Genomic DNA, 17,143 nt, shown 5'->3' with positions numbered 1-17,143 from the left:
CCTCACATTTGTCAACATTGTATTCCATCTGCCAGACCCTAGCCCATTCACTTAGCCTATCCAAATCCCTCTGCAGACATCCAGTATCCTCTGCACTTTTTGCTTTACCACTCATCTTAGTGTCGTCTGCAAACTTGGACACATTGCCCTTGGTCCCCAACTCCAAATCATCTATGTAAATTGTGAACAATTGTGGGCCCAACACTGATCGCTAAGGGACACCACTAGCAACTGATTGCCAACCAGAGAAACACCCATTAATCCCCACTCTTTGCTTTCTATTAATTAACCAATCCTCTATCCATGCTATTATTTCCCCCTTAATGCCATGCATCTTTATCTTATGCAGCAACCTTTTGTGTGGCACCTTGTCAAAGGCTTTCTGGAAATTCAGATATATCACATCCATTGGCTCCCCGTTATCTACCGCACTAGTAATGTCCTCAAACAATTCCACTAAATTAGTTAGGCATGGCCTGCCCTTTGTGAACCCATGCTGCGTCTGCCCAATGGGACAATTTCCATCCAGATGCCTCGCTATTTCTTCCTTGATGATAGATTCCAGCATCTTCCCTACTACCGAAGTTAAGCTCACTGACCTATAATTACCTGCTTTCTGCCTATCTCCTTTTTTAAACAGTGGTGTCACGTTTGCTAATTTCCAATCCACCGGGACCACCCCAGAGTCCAGTGAATTTTGGTAAATTATCACTAGTGCATTTGCAATTTCCCTAGCCATCTCTTTTGGCACTCTGGGATGCATTCCATCAGGGCCAGGAGACTTGTCTACCTTTAGCCCCATTAGCTTGCCCATCACTACCTCCTTAGTGATAACAATCCTCTCAAGGTCCTCACCTGTCATAGCCTCATTTCCATCAGTCACTGGCATGTTATTTGTGTCTTCCACTGTGAAGACCGACCCAAAAAACCTGTTCAGTTCCTCAGCCATTGCCTCATCTCCCATTATTAAATCTCCCTTCTCATCCTCTAAAGGACCAATATTTACCCTACCCACTCTTTTTTGTTTTATATATTTGTAGAAACTTTTACTATCTGTTTTTATATTCTGAGCAAGTTTACTCTCATAATCTATCTTACTCTTCCTTATAGCTTTTTTAGTAGCTTTCTGTTGCCCCCTAAAGATTTCCCAGTCCTCTAGTCTCCCACTAATCTTTGCTACTTTGTATGCTTTTTCCTTCAATTTGATACTCTCCCTTATTTCTTTAGATATCCACGGTCGACTTTCCCTCTTTCTACCGTCCTTCCTTTTTGCTGGTATAAACCTTTGCTGAGCACTGTGAAAAATCGCTTGGAAGGTTCTCCACTGTTCCTCAACTGTTTCACCATAAAGTCTTTGCTCCCAGTCTACCTTAGCTAGTTCTTCTCTCATCCTATTGTAATCTCCTTTGTTTAAGCACAAAACACTAGTGTTTGATTTTACCTTCTCACCCTCCATCTGTATTTTAAATTCCACCATATTGTGATCGCTCCTTCCGAGAGGATCCTAACTATGAGATCATTAATCAATCCTGTCTCATTACACAGGACCAGATCTAGGACCGCTTGTTCCCTCGTCGGTTCCATTACATACTGTTCCAGGAAACTATCGCGGATACATTCTATAAACTCCTCCTCAAGGCTGCCTTGACCGACCTGGTTAAACCAATCGCAATGTAGATTAAAATCCCCCATGATAACTGTTGTACCATTTCTACATGCATCAGTTATTTCTTTGTTTATTGCCTGCCCCACCATAATGTTACTATTTGGTGGCCTATAGACTACTCCTATCAGTGACTTTTTCGCCTTACTATTCCTGATTTCCACCCCAATGGATTCAACCTTATCCTCCGTAGCACCGATGTCATCCCTTACTATTGCTCGGATGTCATCCTTAAATAACAGAGCTACACCACCTCCCTTACCATCCACTCTGTCCTTCCGAATAGTTTGATACCCTCGGATATTTAACTCCCAGTCGTGACCATCCTTTTACCATGTTTCAGTAATGGCCACTAAATCATAGTCATTCACGATGATTTGCGCCATCAACTCATTTACCTTATTCCGAATACTACGAGCTTTCAGGTAAAGTACACTTATGTTGGCTTTTTTACCTCTGTTCTGAATCTTAACACCTCGGTCAGTAACCTCGCCTAAGTTATATTTCCTCTTAACTTTTCTCCTAATTTTCCTTGTCGTTGAACCCATATCTTCATGTAACAACCTGCCGCTTCGCTTACCATTTATGTTTTTACTTCCCGTTTTATTCCTTTTAGTATTACTGGGCCTATTCACTGAGCTCCCCTCAGTCACTGTACCTTGTACTGTCACCCTTTTTGATTTTTGACTATGACTTCTCTGCCTTACACTTTCCCCCTTACTGCCTTTTGTTTCTGTCCCTTTTTTACTACCTTCCAACTTCCTGCATCGGTTCCCATCCCCCTGCCACATTAGTTTAAACTCTCCCCAACAGCTCTAGCAAACTGCCCCCCCTAGGACATCGGTTCCAGTCCTGCCCAGGTGCAGACCGTCCAGTTTGTACTGGTCCTACCTCCCCCAGCACCGGTTCCAATGCCCCAGGAATTTGAATCCCTCTCTCTTGCACCATCTCTCAAGCCACGCATTCATCCTATCTATCCTGACATTCCGACTCTGACTAGCCCGTGGCACTGGTAGCAACCCTGAGATTACTACCTTAGGGGTCCTACTTTTTATTTGAACTCCTAACTCCCTGAATTCAGCTTGTAGGACCTCGTCCCATTTTTTACCTAAATCGTTGGTGCCTGTGTACACCATGACAGCTGGCTGTTCACCCCCCCCCCCCCCCCAGAATGTCCTGCAGCCGCTCCGAGACATCCTTGACCCTTGCACCAGGGAGGCAACATACCATCCTGGAGTCTCGATTGCGTCCGCAGAACCGCCTGTCTATTCCCCTTACGATTGAGTCCCTTATCACTATAGCCCTGCCATTCTTCTTCCTGCCCAGCTGTGCAGCAGAGCCAGCCACGGTGCCTTGAACCTGGCCGCTGCTGCCTTCTCCTGGTGAGCCATCTCCCTCAACAGAATCCAAAGCGGTATATCTGTTTTGCAGGGAGATGACCGCAGGGGACACCTGCACTGCCTTCCTACTCTTGCTCTGTCTTTTGGTCACCCATTTTCTATCTCCCTAAGTACCTTTCACCTGCGATGTGACCAACTCGCTAAACGTGCTATCCACGATGTCCTCAGCATCGCGGACGCTCCAAAGTGAGTCCATCCGCAGCTCCAGAGCCATCAAGCGGTCTAACAGGAGCTGCAACTGTTCTTGCACGTGAAGGAGCCAGGGACAGTGGACGTGTCCCTGAGCTCCCACATCGCGCACGAGGAGCATGACACAGGTTTGAGATCTCCTGCCATGTCTTAAACCTTCGGTTAACTTCAACAACTACAATTTCCCCCCAAAAACAATGAAGAAAAATTAAATAAATGTACCAATGAAAAGAAAAAGAAGACAGAAAAACTACTTACCAGTCACTTACCAGGGATAAAAAGCACTTCCTCCTCACCCAGCTTTGAATTCCCACCTAGATTCAAATTCCCAAACTCTCTCTTTGCTGTCTCACTCTGGCTGTGTCTTCTCTGGCTCACTGGGAGAAGGAGGCCATTCGGCCCATCAAGTCATCACCAACCCACTTAAGCCCTCACTTCCACCCTACCCCGTAACCCAATAACCCCTCTTAACCATTTTGGTCACTAAGGGCAATTTATCATGGCCAATCCACCTAACCTGCACGTCTTTGGACTGTGGGAAGAAACCGGAGCACCCGGAGGAAACCCACGCAGACACGGGGAGAACGTGCAGACTCTGCACAGACAGTGACCCAGCAGGGAATCGAACCTGGGTCCCTGGTGCTGTGAAACCACAGTGCTATCCACTTGTGCTACCGTGGGTTAGATTACGTTTGACTGCAGTAGTCATGTTTTTAAAATAATCTTGTTTTGCAAGACCAGAAAGCTTTTAGGAGCTCGAGGTGAAATTGACCATCATAAAAGCCTGGGCTAATGCACTGTTGTTTGACTAGGGGAGTTCATGGGAAGTTTAAAAAAAAAAATGTTTTATTCTCCATTTTCACATTTTCCTTCAAAATTTGCACCCCACCCACAGACAGTAAACGGTAACAAATACAAAATCAATCCCCTTAACAATAACAACGATACCATCCTCCCACCTCCCCAAACAACGGCCCACCTGTCAATAAATGCATCCAATAAAACAAACCCTCCCACGGTGGAAACAAAAAACAAAGGAGAAAAAGAAAAAGGAGTCCGGGACCGCCCACGGTCACCATTAGCCTATAGAGTCCACTCTTCCCCCCCCCCCCCCTCCCCCCCCCCCCCCGCTATACTCAACGCCATCCAGCCTCTGAAAGAGTACCGTACATGATACCCAAGAGTTGTAAACAACCCCCCCCTCCCCTCTCCAACTCCTCCCGCCCTCTGCCTCTTGTAAAACTCCTCCCCCCAACCTCTGTTCCTTCTCCCCAACTTTCCACCCCGGCTAGACCACTCAGACCCTGTTCTGCCAGGCTCCGATGGCCGCAGCTCCTCCCCCACCTCACTCCTGTTCACTGGCCGGCTTAAACAAGTATAGTTTTTTTTCCTAAATTTTTATTTTTCTAGAAATACTGTCAATTAACAGAAATGCTGAGCTGTGAGTCATTCAGACTGTGTTGCGAGTTTCTTTTACTTGTCTTTTCTTATGGCTCTGTTCCAATTATGGCAATCAGTGAGATTGCTCTCCTTTCTTTTGATATCTATGTTCTAATGCTCAAGAGTCGCCAGGTATCAAATGATACCACCACAAGGTTCAACCGGCTATCAATCAAAAAGCCAAACACCAGTTAGTTAGTTCAAGGTCAAGGGTACTTTATTTACACACAATTAGCCATGCAACATAAACACTACTAGTTAACTACACCTATCGACTTAGACAACCTGTACTTAACTTCGGGGCACCCGGATTAGGTCAGAGAAACAGTGGCCGCTGTTCGATTCTGGATCTATCGAGTCCGAAGGAGTAACTGCTGCTCAGCTGGGCTCATCCGTCTGGTAGCGAGCGTTGAACTTCGACTTGCTTCTGGTGTTGCTACAATTGGAGGTGGTCGTGACCGGGGCGCCAGGTCCAAGAGAGGATGAACATATGGCGAACTCTTCTTCTTATACTTGGGGGTTTTGCGCTCTTTTACGCGATCCTTCAGTTTGGACCCCACTACTTGGGTGATGCCTGATCACTCTGTTCGATTCCTAACCAATACGTGTGTGGGGATCTGGATGGCTGGGCGTGTCCCAAGCGGTCACTGACCCCATTGTTGACGCTTTCGCTGAACAGAGAGTGGTGCTGAAATGTCTGGGACTGTACCGGTCGCTCGAGTACCAGTCCTTTGTTCTCGTGGCAATGGGCCATCAAATGCTAATTGGCCCATCAAAAATGCTAATTGTTCGGAGTTTCGATACCGTCTGGACTTCTTGCTTGCAAATATACATTTTCAGCTCTAAGCCTGCCTGAGTCTTGGCTTGTCCATTTTACCCGCTAGGCTTTGCGAGTTTCTCTGTACCTAGTTGTAAGCAACTGGGGCTGGTTTAGCAGAGGGCTAAAGAGCTGGCTTTTAAAGCAGACCAAGGCAGGCCAGCAGCACGGTTCAATTCCTGTACCAGTCTCCCCGAACAGGCGTCGAATGTGGCGACTAGGGGCTTTTCACAGTAACTTCATTTGAAGCCTACTTGTGACAAATGCGCGATTTTCATTTAATTTCATTTCAAGTGGCCATCCCAGATGGCTACAGCTGTCATGTGGAATTGAAATTGCATTAAATGGCTTGCTCAATCTGTATTCAAATGTGGGTTTTAAAATATCAGTTTTGTGTGTTCATTGGTGTCCCAGGAAAGACTCCAAATCATTTTCACTGAGAGCAGAATAAGCAAGGATGAAATATTGAGAGCCTTGTGATTTGGAAAAAAACCCCACAATAATAATTGATTACAAGGGATGTTTCTTCATACAAAACTAACATCAATAGGAATTCTCCAGCATTAGCCATGAGCAGGATTGCTAAAGATCCACATTTTTGTTCTGCTATACAGGATATTGGGATACACGGAAAGGGGGTCAGGCGGTTGAAATGCCTGCAATTGAAGTTGGTCATCGGGATCCTGTGTACAAGATCATTTGGTTACAATCTAAAACAGGAACGGAATGTTTTTCTGCTTCTACTGATGGGCAGGTAACAGAATGAAAAGAAGAAAATGTACTTCAAATATTCCATTGTTCGCAGTGACAGCCAATTTCCTGCCACAAGAAGGTACCGTGCTTGCCCTAATTATGCATTGGAAATATGTAGTAAACTACAAAGAAATTACCCTTCTTAATCTTGTTATAACTTGCACAAGACCTACGGGGTTGTAGCAATCAACCTCCCCGTGAGTCTCACCGAATACGAGCTCCCCCGCTAAAGGGCAGGGGAACCCTAAATTATTCATAGTTAAGTTTGTATAAAGTCAGCCAGGTATAATAATGACAGAACCAGTTGGGATCTTGTGTGTATTGTAAATACTAGTGTGTGTTAATAAACAAAGTTTTCTTAAATCTACTCAGTCCAGTGGTCTACAAAACCGGTGACGTGGGTACACCTGCTTTGCTGTCAATGCTGCTACGCTGTTGGGTGAATCACCTCCCTTACTAATCAAGTTTGGACTTTTTTTTTTTGCATATGCCCCTGTTTGGGAGATTAGATGTGTTTGATGGAAGCTTAGAGGATTGGGCACAGTACGTAGAACTGCGTTACTTTTTCCAGGCAAACAATGTCACAGAGAATGAGTGTCAGATGGTAATTTTGCTGAGTGTCTGTGGCACACAAACCTCCGGTGTGGTACGAAGCCTCACATAACCTGCAACTCCGGACACTAACACTTTCGAACAGTTGGTGACAATTGTGGGACAACACTTTAACCTTATACCATCCGTAATTGTGCAGAAATACCGTCTCAATATGGCAGAAAGGACCCCTGGAGAGTCCGTAACCGTGTTTTTGGCCAGATTGTGCAAGATAGCGGAATTTTGTGAGTACGGCACTTCCTTTGCAGAAATGCTACGTGACCGTATGGTCTGCGGTGGGAATAATGTGGCAACTCAAAAAAAAATTGCTAGCCGAGTCGTCTTTAAACTTCCAACAGGCCATGCAGATTTCACTTTTCCTGAGAAAGCCAGGGTGAGGGGTGCAGGAGATCCAGGGCATGGACGTAAACACCCTGGGATGCACCCCCTCCCAACGAATGCTCACCCCGCCCCGAGATCAATCCCCCTCCCCAAGACCAATCCCGTTCCCCAAGACCAATCCCCCTCCCTGGACCAAACGTCACAGAGGCCTGGCCCGTTGGTCAATGACTCCGGAAACAACACCTCGGAGTCCATAGAGGGAAAGCCAGGATGTTGTGGGACATGTGGCCTTAGGGCCCGGATGGACCGCAAACCACAAGTCAGCCAGAGATTCCGACGTGCCATGGCAGGTGCCAACTTCGGGCTTCTACCTTCCATCTGGACGAACCAGAGGAGGAGTGCATGCAACTGAATTGTGTGGCGGCACCCCGAGTGATCCCATTAAGATGACCGTGCAGATTAATAGATATCTGTTAGATATGGAGTTGGACATGGGAGCTGCTGTTTCCATGGTAGGAAAGCAGACCGTTGATCGGATAACGTCTGGAGTGTAGCACTTGGATCTGAGGGACATCAATTCTTCATAAAGTTTCTCATGCGAGGAAAGTTCTTCTCAGGTGAATTCTGATGCCTGAAGAGGCCAGAGCATTGCCCTAAGGGGGCCCTGACACCCCCTTGAGAGAGGTCGATGATACAGATTTAGATATGGAAATGCAGGCATTGAAAGTCTCCAGCACGGAATAGACAGTGTATCCACCACAACGTTCATGTCAGAAGTGGCGTTTGCCATCCAGGTATACATTGCCCAAATGCAAGTCACAGAAGCACCGCCGGATGCAAAGAAGGTCCGGCACCTTCCTACTTCACAGTGGTTGGAAGAATCTACGGACTTTGGGGAGGAGGGGGAAAGAGATGTCATAACCTGCACAAGACCAATGGGGTTGGAGCAATAGGGAAGCAGATACGGGCTGAGACGGACATATCTTTTAGTTGAAAGTGGTGACCAAAGTGGTTGCAGGCTCTTATTGTGGCTACCACCACAAGGCTCCTCGAGTGCTTGGCTGAGGGAAATGGGAGTGGGGCGGTGGCCAGTGCCCGCAGGGATGTCCCAATACAGGAGATCTCTTCCATCTGTACCCATTTCGCCCCCGACTCCCCCAGCCGACCTTGTACCCTTTCTAATTTGCTGCCCAGTAGTAGAACAGGAGGTTCGGCAGTGCTAAGTACGCCAAGTGCTGCCTACTTTGCAGGTCGCTTTGCGTACACTGGAGTTCTTTTTTCTTAACAAACAATTTTATTGAGGTATTTTTTGGAATTGTAAACAGTTACAGATTACAGAAATATGCAAACATCAACGGAAACCAACATTTCAACCAAACCATAGTGCACATACCCGCTCCTCTCCCATGGACACTACCCGCCTATTTCTCCCTCCTACTCTACCCCCCCCCCCCCCCCCCCCTCCTTGCTGACGTTTACTCTCCCGCGAAGAAGTCGATGACTGGTTGCCACCTTCTGGCGAAGTCCAGTACAGATCCCCTCAAGGCGAACTTGATTTGTTTTTCCATACCCAGAAAACTTGACATGTCCGAAAGCCATAGTTCGGTCTTCGGGGGTTTTGAGTCCCTCCATGCCAGCAGTATTCGCCGCCGGGCTATCAGGGAAGCAAAGGCCAGAACATCGGCCTCTTTCTCCCCCTGGACTCCCGGGTCTTCCGAAACCCTGAAAATTACCACCTCTGGACTCATCACCACACTTGTTTTCAGCACCCGGGACATGACCCCTGCAAATCCCTTCCAGTACCCCTAAGCTTAGGGCATGCCCAAAACATGTGAACGTGGTTCGCTGGTCCTCCCGCGCATCTAGCGCACTTGGGTGTGTCTGTGATTTTTTGGTTTCGCTTCAGTGTTGGAGCTGGAAGCCAGCCAAAGCAGGTGTACTGTTGTTCTCTCTGCCATGAAAAGACTATCTCTTGATCATTTGGTGAATTCAGAATTATAAATGTTCTCAGTAGTGAATTTAAACCTGATGTGCTTCTGTTAAAAGGTGTTTCTTTTGTCTTCTGGATGTTGTTTGGGAATTTATTAAGGATTACTTAGTGTTGTATTTTTTGGGGGTTGTATTTGAATTAATGGTTGCTAAGATGTTCACTATGTTTTAAAAAGGTTAACTTGAGTTCATAGAATAAACGTTGTGGGTCAGGTGAACTCCATGATACACTTTGGGGTTCTCTAAACCCTGGCCCATAACACAACCGTCATCCCTGCCTCGTGCCTCAGTTCAGCCGGAAATAATCTGAGCTAAAGGCGTTTATCTATACGCTCGCCGTGGGAGTGCTGTACAGCAGTTTCAACCATGAGGTGAACAGTGGCCCAAACCCACACCGTTCCAGTACCTCCATGGAGTACTTCCACTCCACCCAATCGAAGGCTTTCTCTGCATCAAGGAGGTGATCACTTCTGGTGACTCCTCCCCAGGTGGGGACATGACCATGTTCAGCAGACGTCTGATGTTCACCGTCAGCTGTCTGCCCTTGACCAACTAGGTGTGATCTTCCGCGATCACTTCTGCCAAACAACTCTCTCGTCTTCTCACTCGAACTTTCGCAAGGGGTATAGTGTCAGTGTTTACGAGTGAGATGGGTACGTATGAGCCACACTCTGCCCAAACTTTATCTTTCTTTGGGATCAGTGAGATCGAAGCCTGTGCCAGCAGGAGTAGCAGGGCCCCCCTCAACAGCGAGTCAATGGACATCTCCCGCTGAGGAAACAGATGGCCGCACAAGATATAGTGCAGATTAGGAATGAGAAAAGACGGGTGGTCACGGCTCCAGAGGAGATCAACGGAGCGTTCGCAACCTTCTACCTGGGACTGTATACCCCCGAGCGGGGCCACTGCTGCTGCAAATCTTTTGTAGAAGTCCACCAGGAACCCATTATGTCCCGGTGCCTCCCCAGATTGCAGGAAGTTGATTCATTCAATGATCTCCTCCAGACTCAACGGTGCTTCCAGTCCCTGTCCCTTTCCCTCCCCCACAGCTGGGAAGTCCAGCCCGTCCAGGAATTGTTTCACCTTTCAGTCCCCCCTCCGAGGGCTCGGAGGTGAACAGTCCCAGGTAGAAGATTGCAAAGGCTCTGTTGATCTCCTCTGGAGCCGTGACCCCCCATCCTTTCTCATCCTTAATCTGCACCATGTCTCGTGCGGCCACCTGTTTCCTCAACTAGTGTGCCAGTAGGCAGCTGGCCATGTTCATAAAACGTCCCCTGTTTCTGGTGGAGCTGGCTCAGTGCTTTCCCAGTGGAGAGCAGGTCGAATTCCATTTGTAATTTTTTTCCTCTCTGCTAGCAGCTCCACGGCGGGGCCTTAGAGTACCATCAATCTACTTCCAGGATGGAGTCGATCAGCCGATGAGTGGCTACTTTTTCGCCCATGTCTCTTTGAGCCCCCCCTCCCCCCCATGAAGATAGTCAGTTCCTTAGTCAACCCTGCTTCATCCCCTGGTGTGGGGTGTAGTCATCTGGGATGTCCACGTCCCGATTCCAAATTGGACACCCGCAAAGAATGCAGGGAAAATTGGACAATGCTAAGAAACAAGCAGGTGCAAGCTCTGTCTGTTGATTAGAACCTTAAACGCTCAGACAGGACAGAAACTACCAAACGATCTACATACTAATGAGTCATCTGGGGGACAAAAGGGAAACATTTAGATACACAATGTTAGGACAGACTCCCTGGCGGCAGAAGAAGCTAAGACAAAGCAGACCGACAGTCACTGGGACACGCCCAGCGATCAAGGAACCACCCCTCTATTGGAGGAAAATCGATACAGATGATTGGGAAAGACCCAATTAGTTGAGGCCAAGTTCAAGGCCCGCCCAAAAGAGTGCGAAGCCCTTTGCAGTATAAGAGGTATCACCCAAGGGATAATCTTCCTCCTTTGGCTTTGGCTCTCACCGAAGAGAGAGACCTGCCTAGCAGCTGCATCAGACCAAGTAAGTCCCAAGTCAACACAAGCTACGAGATAGACGCTCCTAGTTGCTTCCCTGTAAACAGCTCAACCCAGCAGCCTCAGAACCGAGCAACGGCCATTGTTCCTCTGACTGAGTGGGCGCCCGAAGCTAAGTATAGGCTTTAGTAATAGTGGTAGTTTAGTTTGTAGAGTTTATGCATGAGTAGATTTGACTGTGTGTAAATAAATGGGCATTGCTTTTGAACTTACTAACTGGTGTATCGAGCCATTGATCAGTATTCGGTTCTGAATCTTGTGGCGGTGTCGAAAGATACTTGACGACTCTTGAGCAAACGTGATTAAATAGAGCCAAATTAAGAACCAACCAAAAGGGAGCAACAGGGGCTAGACCTATCTGCCTTCAGGTCCAGGACACAGTTAAAGTCTCCCCCCATCATCAGTTGGGAATCGAGGTCGGGGACCTTTGTCATTGTCTTTTTGACGAACTGGGCATCATCCCAGTTTGGGGTGTACACATTAACTAATACCCTTTCTGTCCCCCACTTACCATTGTGTACATCCCTCTGGTCAGTCACCATGAAGGCTACCAGCTTGCTGAATAGTATTGCCAGCCCCCTTGCCCTCACGTTGAATTTTGCCTGGTGTGCCTGTCCCACCTAGCTTTTCCTTACCCTTATCTAGCATTTAGCTCTTAGATGCATCTCCTGGAGAAAGAATCCGTCGGCCCTCAGACATTTTATGTGGGGTGTAGACTCTGGATCTTTTCACTGGATCGTTAAGTCGCCTCACATTCCATGTGACTATCCTGACGGGGGGTTTATGTCCCTCCCTTCCTATGGGGTCAGCCATATTTGCCCCATGGACATGCCCCTATATGCTGGGTTCGCCTTTGTTCTTGCCCAGTGCAAGATGGCTGCTGCCACCTTCCTCTTTCCACCCATCTCCATGTGAGACCTGTGTGACCAGCATTCTATCCTCTTCCCTTAAGCTACCCAGCCACCCCCCCCCCCCCCACTGAACCCCTCCAATCGTGCGACCTTCCCTTTCTCCTGCACCGCCCCGCACCCCCCCCCCCCCCCCCACCAGCCAGCTGACTTACCCCCATTCCTTCAGACGCACCCTTCATTTCAGGAGACCCGCCATGTCCCTCTCCCTTGCATTACTCCCATTTACCAGCATGTTCGCTAGTGTGGTGCCCCCCCCCCTTTTGCGGGGTCCGCCATGTTTGGATTAGCTTGACAGGTGGGTCGCCCAGCTCCAATGTTGGGGTCTTTCTCTCTCTGAGTTTGCTCCCCCTGCGACTTATCTGTTGGTTCACCGGCATTCTAAATTGAGTGAGTTGTTGATGGGGGGTTGATTGGTTTACTTTTATCGGTTTGGTCCCCATTCCTCGGGTCAAAATGATCCAAAAAGATTCTCCCAGCCTCTGCGCCGAAATCGCGCTCGGTTCGCACCACACTAGCCAACATGCTGGTGAATGAGATTAATGCAAGGGAGAGGGCCGCGGCGGGTCTCCTGAAAGGGAGGGTGCGTCTGGAAGGGATGGGGGTAAGTCAGCTGGCTGGTGGGGTGGGGGGTGCAGGAGAAAGGAAAGGTCGCATGAGATCGGGTTTGACGCCGCTCGTGCGATTCTCCGGTCCCCGGAATCGCCGCCAATCGGTCAAGCGCGATCAACGCAGCGCTGGACGGGGGCCACTGAAAAAGACCTCTGCGGCGATTCTCCAAGTTGCAGCTGGCCGAGTTCCCGCCGGCGGGGTTCTCTCATGGTTCCACCCGGCGGGAACTCGACGTGGCAGCTGTGGACTCAGTCCGCGGCCGCTCTGGTGGGGAGCGGGGGGGGGGTCGTTCACGGGGTGGGCCTCCAGGACGGCCAGACTATCGATTGGGGGCCACCGATCCGCGGGCGCGCGCGATCTGGAGTGGGGCCAATCTTCTTGATGCCGGTCCACGGTGTGGGTTGGCCATGCCGCATGGGGCAGCCGACACAGAACCCCGCCGTGCGCATGTGCGGACCCCGACCAGAGGTGCAGGGCCCCTTATCGGCAGCCGGAGCTGCGGGGAGCACTCTAGGTCCCTGCTAGCCCCCTGCAAATCACAGAATCACCCTGGACTTACTCCAGGTAAGTCCAGAGTGATTTGCGCTTGTTTTTCCGCAGACGTGGGGACATAGCCCCATTATTGGAGAATCCTGCCCTTTATCTCTTGAAATCATATTCATTGTAAATACACATTGAACACTCTGGATTTTTATCTCAACTTAACCCTAGTATGTTCTCTCAGGTTGATATAAAATAACCCATGACAGTTTTCAACAAAGAGCAAGGGAGGTCTCCTTGTGTCCTGCTAACATTTAATCAACACCACCAAAAACAATTATCAAGTCATTATCTCAATCCTATACGTAGGTGGCTCTGGCGATAGTGGATGCATTGGTGGTCATCTTCCAGGAGTCTATAGACTCTGGAACAGTCCCTGCAGATTGGAGGGTAGATAATGTCATGCCAGTAATTAAGAAGGGAGGTAGAGAGAAAACAGGGAATTATAGACCAGAAAGCTTAACATCGGTAGTGGGGAAGATTCCTGAATCCATTATCAAGGATTTTCTCGCGGAACATTTAGAAAGCGGTGGCAGGATCAGTCAGAGTCAGCATGGATTTATGAAGGGGAAATCATTCTTGACAAATCTGTTGGAATTCTTTGAAGATGTACCCAGTGCAGTTGACAAGGAGGAGCCAATCGATGTGGTATACTTGGACTTTCAGAAGGCGTTTGACAAAGTCCCGCATGAGAGATTATTCTGCAAAATTAAAGCGCATAGGCAAGTGTATTGAAGTGGATAGAAAACTCGTTGGCAGCGAGGAAACAAAGAGTAGGAATTAATGGGTCCTTTTCAAATTGGCAGGCAGTAACTAGTGGGGCGCCACAGGGATCGGTACTGGGGCCCCAGCTATTCACATATATTAATGATTTGGACGAGGGAATAAAGTTTGCAGATGATACCAAGTTGGGTGGGAGGGTAAATTGTGACGAGGATGCAGAGATCCGACAGCATGATCTGGACAGGTTGGGCGAGTGGGCAAATCAATGGCTGATGCAGCATAATTTAGATAAGTGTGAGGTTATTCATTTTGGAAGCAAAAATAGGAAGGCAGATTACTACCTGAATGGTTGTAAATTGGGTGAGGGGAGTGTGTAGCGAGACCTGGGTGTCCTTATGCACCATTCGCTGAAGGTAAGCATGCAGGTGCAGCAGGCAGTAAAGAAGGCTAATGGTATGTTGGCCTTCATTGCGAGAGGTTTCGAGTACAGAAGCAGGGATATTAGCTGTAATTATACAGGGCCTTGGTGAGGCCACACCTAGAATATTGGGCGCGATTCTCCACTCCCACGCCGGTTGCGAGAATCGCCTGGGCCGCCAAAATTTCCGGGGACGCCAGTCCGACGCCCTCCCGCGATTCTCCCAAGCGGCGGGAACGGCCCGGTCGAGTTTCGCAGGCCGGAGAATCGCCGGAGACACCAAAAATGGCGATTCTCCGGCACCCCCGCTATTCTCAGGCCCGGATGGGCCGAGTGGCCAGGCCAAAACGGCGGGTGCCCCCCGGCGCCGTCCACACCTGGTTGCTACAGTCGTGGGCGGTGCGTGAACGCTGGGGGGGCAGCCTGTGGGGGGGGCGAGGGGGGATCCTGCACCGGGGAGTACCTTAAATGTGGGGTGGCCCGCGTTCGGTGCCCACCGATCGTCAGGCCGTCCTCTCTGAAGGAGGACCTCCTTCCTTCCGCCGCCCCGCAAGATCCGTCCCCCATCTTCTTGCGGGGCGGATTTGGACAGGACGGCAACCACGCATGCGCGGGTTGGCGCCGGCCAACCCGCGCATGCGCGGATGACGTCCGTTATGCGGCGCCGGCCGCGTCATCTATGCGGCGCCGCTTTTACGCGGGCGACAAGGCCTGGCGCGGGTAGATGACGCGGCCCCGATACTGGCCCATTGTCAGGGCCTGAATCAGTCGGGACCGGGGCCGTTCTGCGCCGTCGTGAACCTCGACGGCGTTCACGATGGCACGGCCACTTCGGCGTGGGGGTGGAGAATCCCGCCCATTGTGTGCAATTTTGGTCTCCTTTTCTGAGGAAGGATGTTCTTGCTCTCGAGGGAGTGCAGCAAAGCTTTACCAGACTGATTCCAGGGATAGCGGAACTGTCATATGATGAGAGATTGGCTAGGTTGGGATAGTTCTCGTTGGAATTCAAAGGAATGAGGGGGGATCTCATAGAGAATTATAAAATCCTAACAGGACTAGACAGGGTAGATGCAGGGAAGATGTTTCCAATGGTGGGTGTGTTCAGAACCAGGGGTCACAGTCTGAGGATTTAGGGTAAACCATTTTGGACAGAGATGAGGAGACATTTCTTCACCCAAAGAGTGGTGAGCCTGTGGAATTCATTGCCACAGGAAGTAGTTGATGCTAAAACACACAGGTCTGAATATATTCAAGAGGCGGCTTGATATAGCACTTGGGCGAATGGGATCAAAGGCTATGGGGAGAAAGCAGGATTAGGCTATTGAGTTGGATGATCAGCCATGATCATGATATGGCGGAGCAGGCTCGAAGGGCCAAAAGGCCTCCTCCTGCTCCTATCTTCTATGTATCTATGTAAACTGGATGCCTCATTTTCTTTCATTATAGCAGCGAGCACACTCAAATAGTATTTTATTGGCTATGAAGCACTTTGTGATGACTTGAGATAATGGAAGTGGTACGAGTCCAAGTTCTTTCTTTCTTCCATACCATCAAAATATTTCTTACAACAGCAGGTTAAAGTCCAACAGGTTTGTTGCGAATCACTAGCTTTCGGAGCACTGCTCCTTCCTCAGGTGAATGAAGAGGTATGTTCCAGAAATATATATACATAGACAAAGTCCAACGCCGGCATCTCCACATCGTCAAAATGTTAGTTCTAGGAGTACATTTTCTCACTTTTAAGTTAATTTTGGGGGCAAAATATTGCTAATAATCAATCAAAAGCAAAGGCTGGAATCTCTGACGCCGAGGCGACTCATCATTGGCGCGCGGCGGTATCTTTCAGTCCTGCCATAGTCAATGGCCATTGCGTTGCTCGCCAGCCGTGCCGCCAGGGAACCTGCCACAGAGGGGGTCGTTTTCAGCGGGACCGAAAATCCACAGGGAATGGCTGGAAATGCCCGCCCACAGTTTATTCATGATTAAAAATAGCATCCAATGTTAAGAAGAAGAATATTACAGTGTGATCTAATGTATAGGTGCTGTGGTGGGATATCCGGAAATTAAGTGAACCTGTAGAGAGACTCGTTCTGGACGTTACAAAGAAAGACAACCCGGAAATCGCATATGGAGCTGTTTCACTGGAGTTTGAATCCACCATGGTAACTATAATAAGTTTGTCTCAAAACCATATATCAGTGTCATAAATTTCACCAGCAATGCAGGAAATATGCTTGTTTAAAGTAGCATTTCTCATTTTGAGGGAAATTAGAATATTGAAGCAGAGATGAGCCAGCCAGAACATTGTGGAGGATGGGAACCAGTTGGATTACCTGGCCCTTTTTCTAAAACATACCTCGCATGAAATGCTTTCATGCAGTATTAGCTGGAGCCTGGCAGCAGATTTCTTTGCCTACCTGGGAAATAACATGTAGCACAGCAGAGCTGATAGATCTGGGAGGGACCTGACTCTGGTGCCAAGTCAATGAAATGTGGGACGGGGTCCAAAATCACAATCACTGAGTACTCAGCCCCTACCACTAAAGGAGGAGAGACCTATCTACCAGAAAGAAAATCGATCTGCGAGTACGATCTACAAGAACATGCAAGAAAAATGAAAAATGTTTGACAACTGGGTACAAAAAGCACCAAGGATCAAACCACCTCCCATCTGCTCCATGAAAGACAACAAAGCTCTGGCCACCCCTGATGGAGTCAGAGATTTGGGTTTGGACCGATCC

The 17,143-nt window shown here is 48.7% G+C and overlaps 1 protein-coding gene across 2 annotated transcripts in view; it reads left to right on the top strand.

Annotated features, from left to right (window-relative positions):
• Positions 1–17,143, top strand: part of dnai2b (dynein, axonemal, intermediate chain 2b) — an 86,739-nt gene that overhangs the window by 28,089 nt on the left and 41,507 nt on the right. For both annotated transcript variants that reach the window (XM_072483434.1, XM_072483433.1), the window contains exons 8-9: positions 6,124–6,263; positions 16,442–16,564. In XM_072483434.1, the coding sequence (XP_072339535.1) occupies positions 6,124–6,263; positions 16,442–16,564 (263 nt within the window). The remainder of the gene's footprint in view (positions 1–6,123; positions 6,264–16,441; positions 16,565–17,143) is intronic.

Source organism: Scyliorhinus torazame, chromosome 18 (genome assembly GCF_047496885.1).
Source record: "Scyliorhinus torazame isolate Kashiwa2021f chromosome 18, sScyTor2.1, whole genome shotgun sequence".
Lineage (NCBI taxonomy): Eukaryota > Metazoa > Chordata > Chondrichthyes > Carcharhiniformes > Scyliorhinidae > Scyliorhinus > Scyliorhinus torazame.
This window is presented reverse-complemented; position numbering and strand designations above follow the sequence as displayed.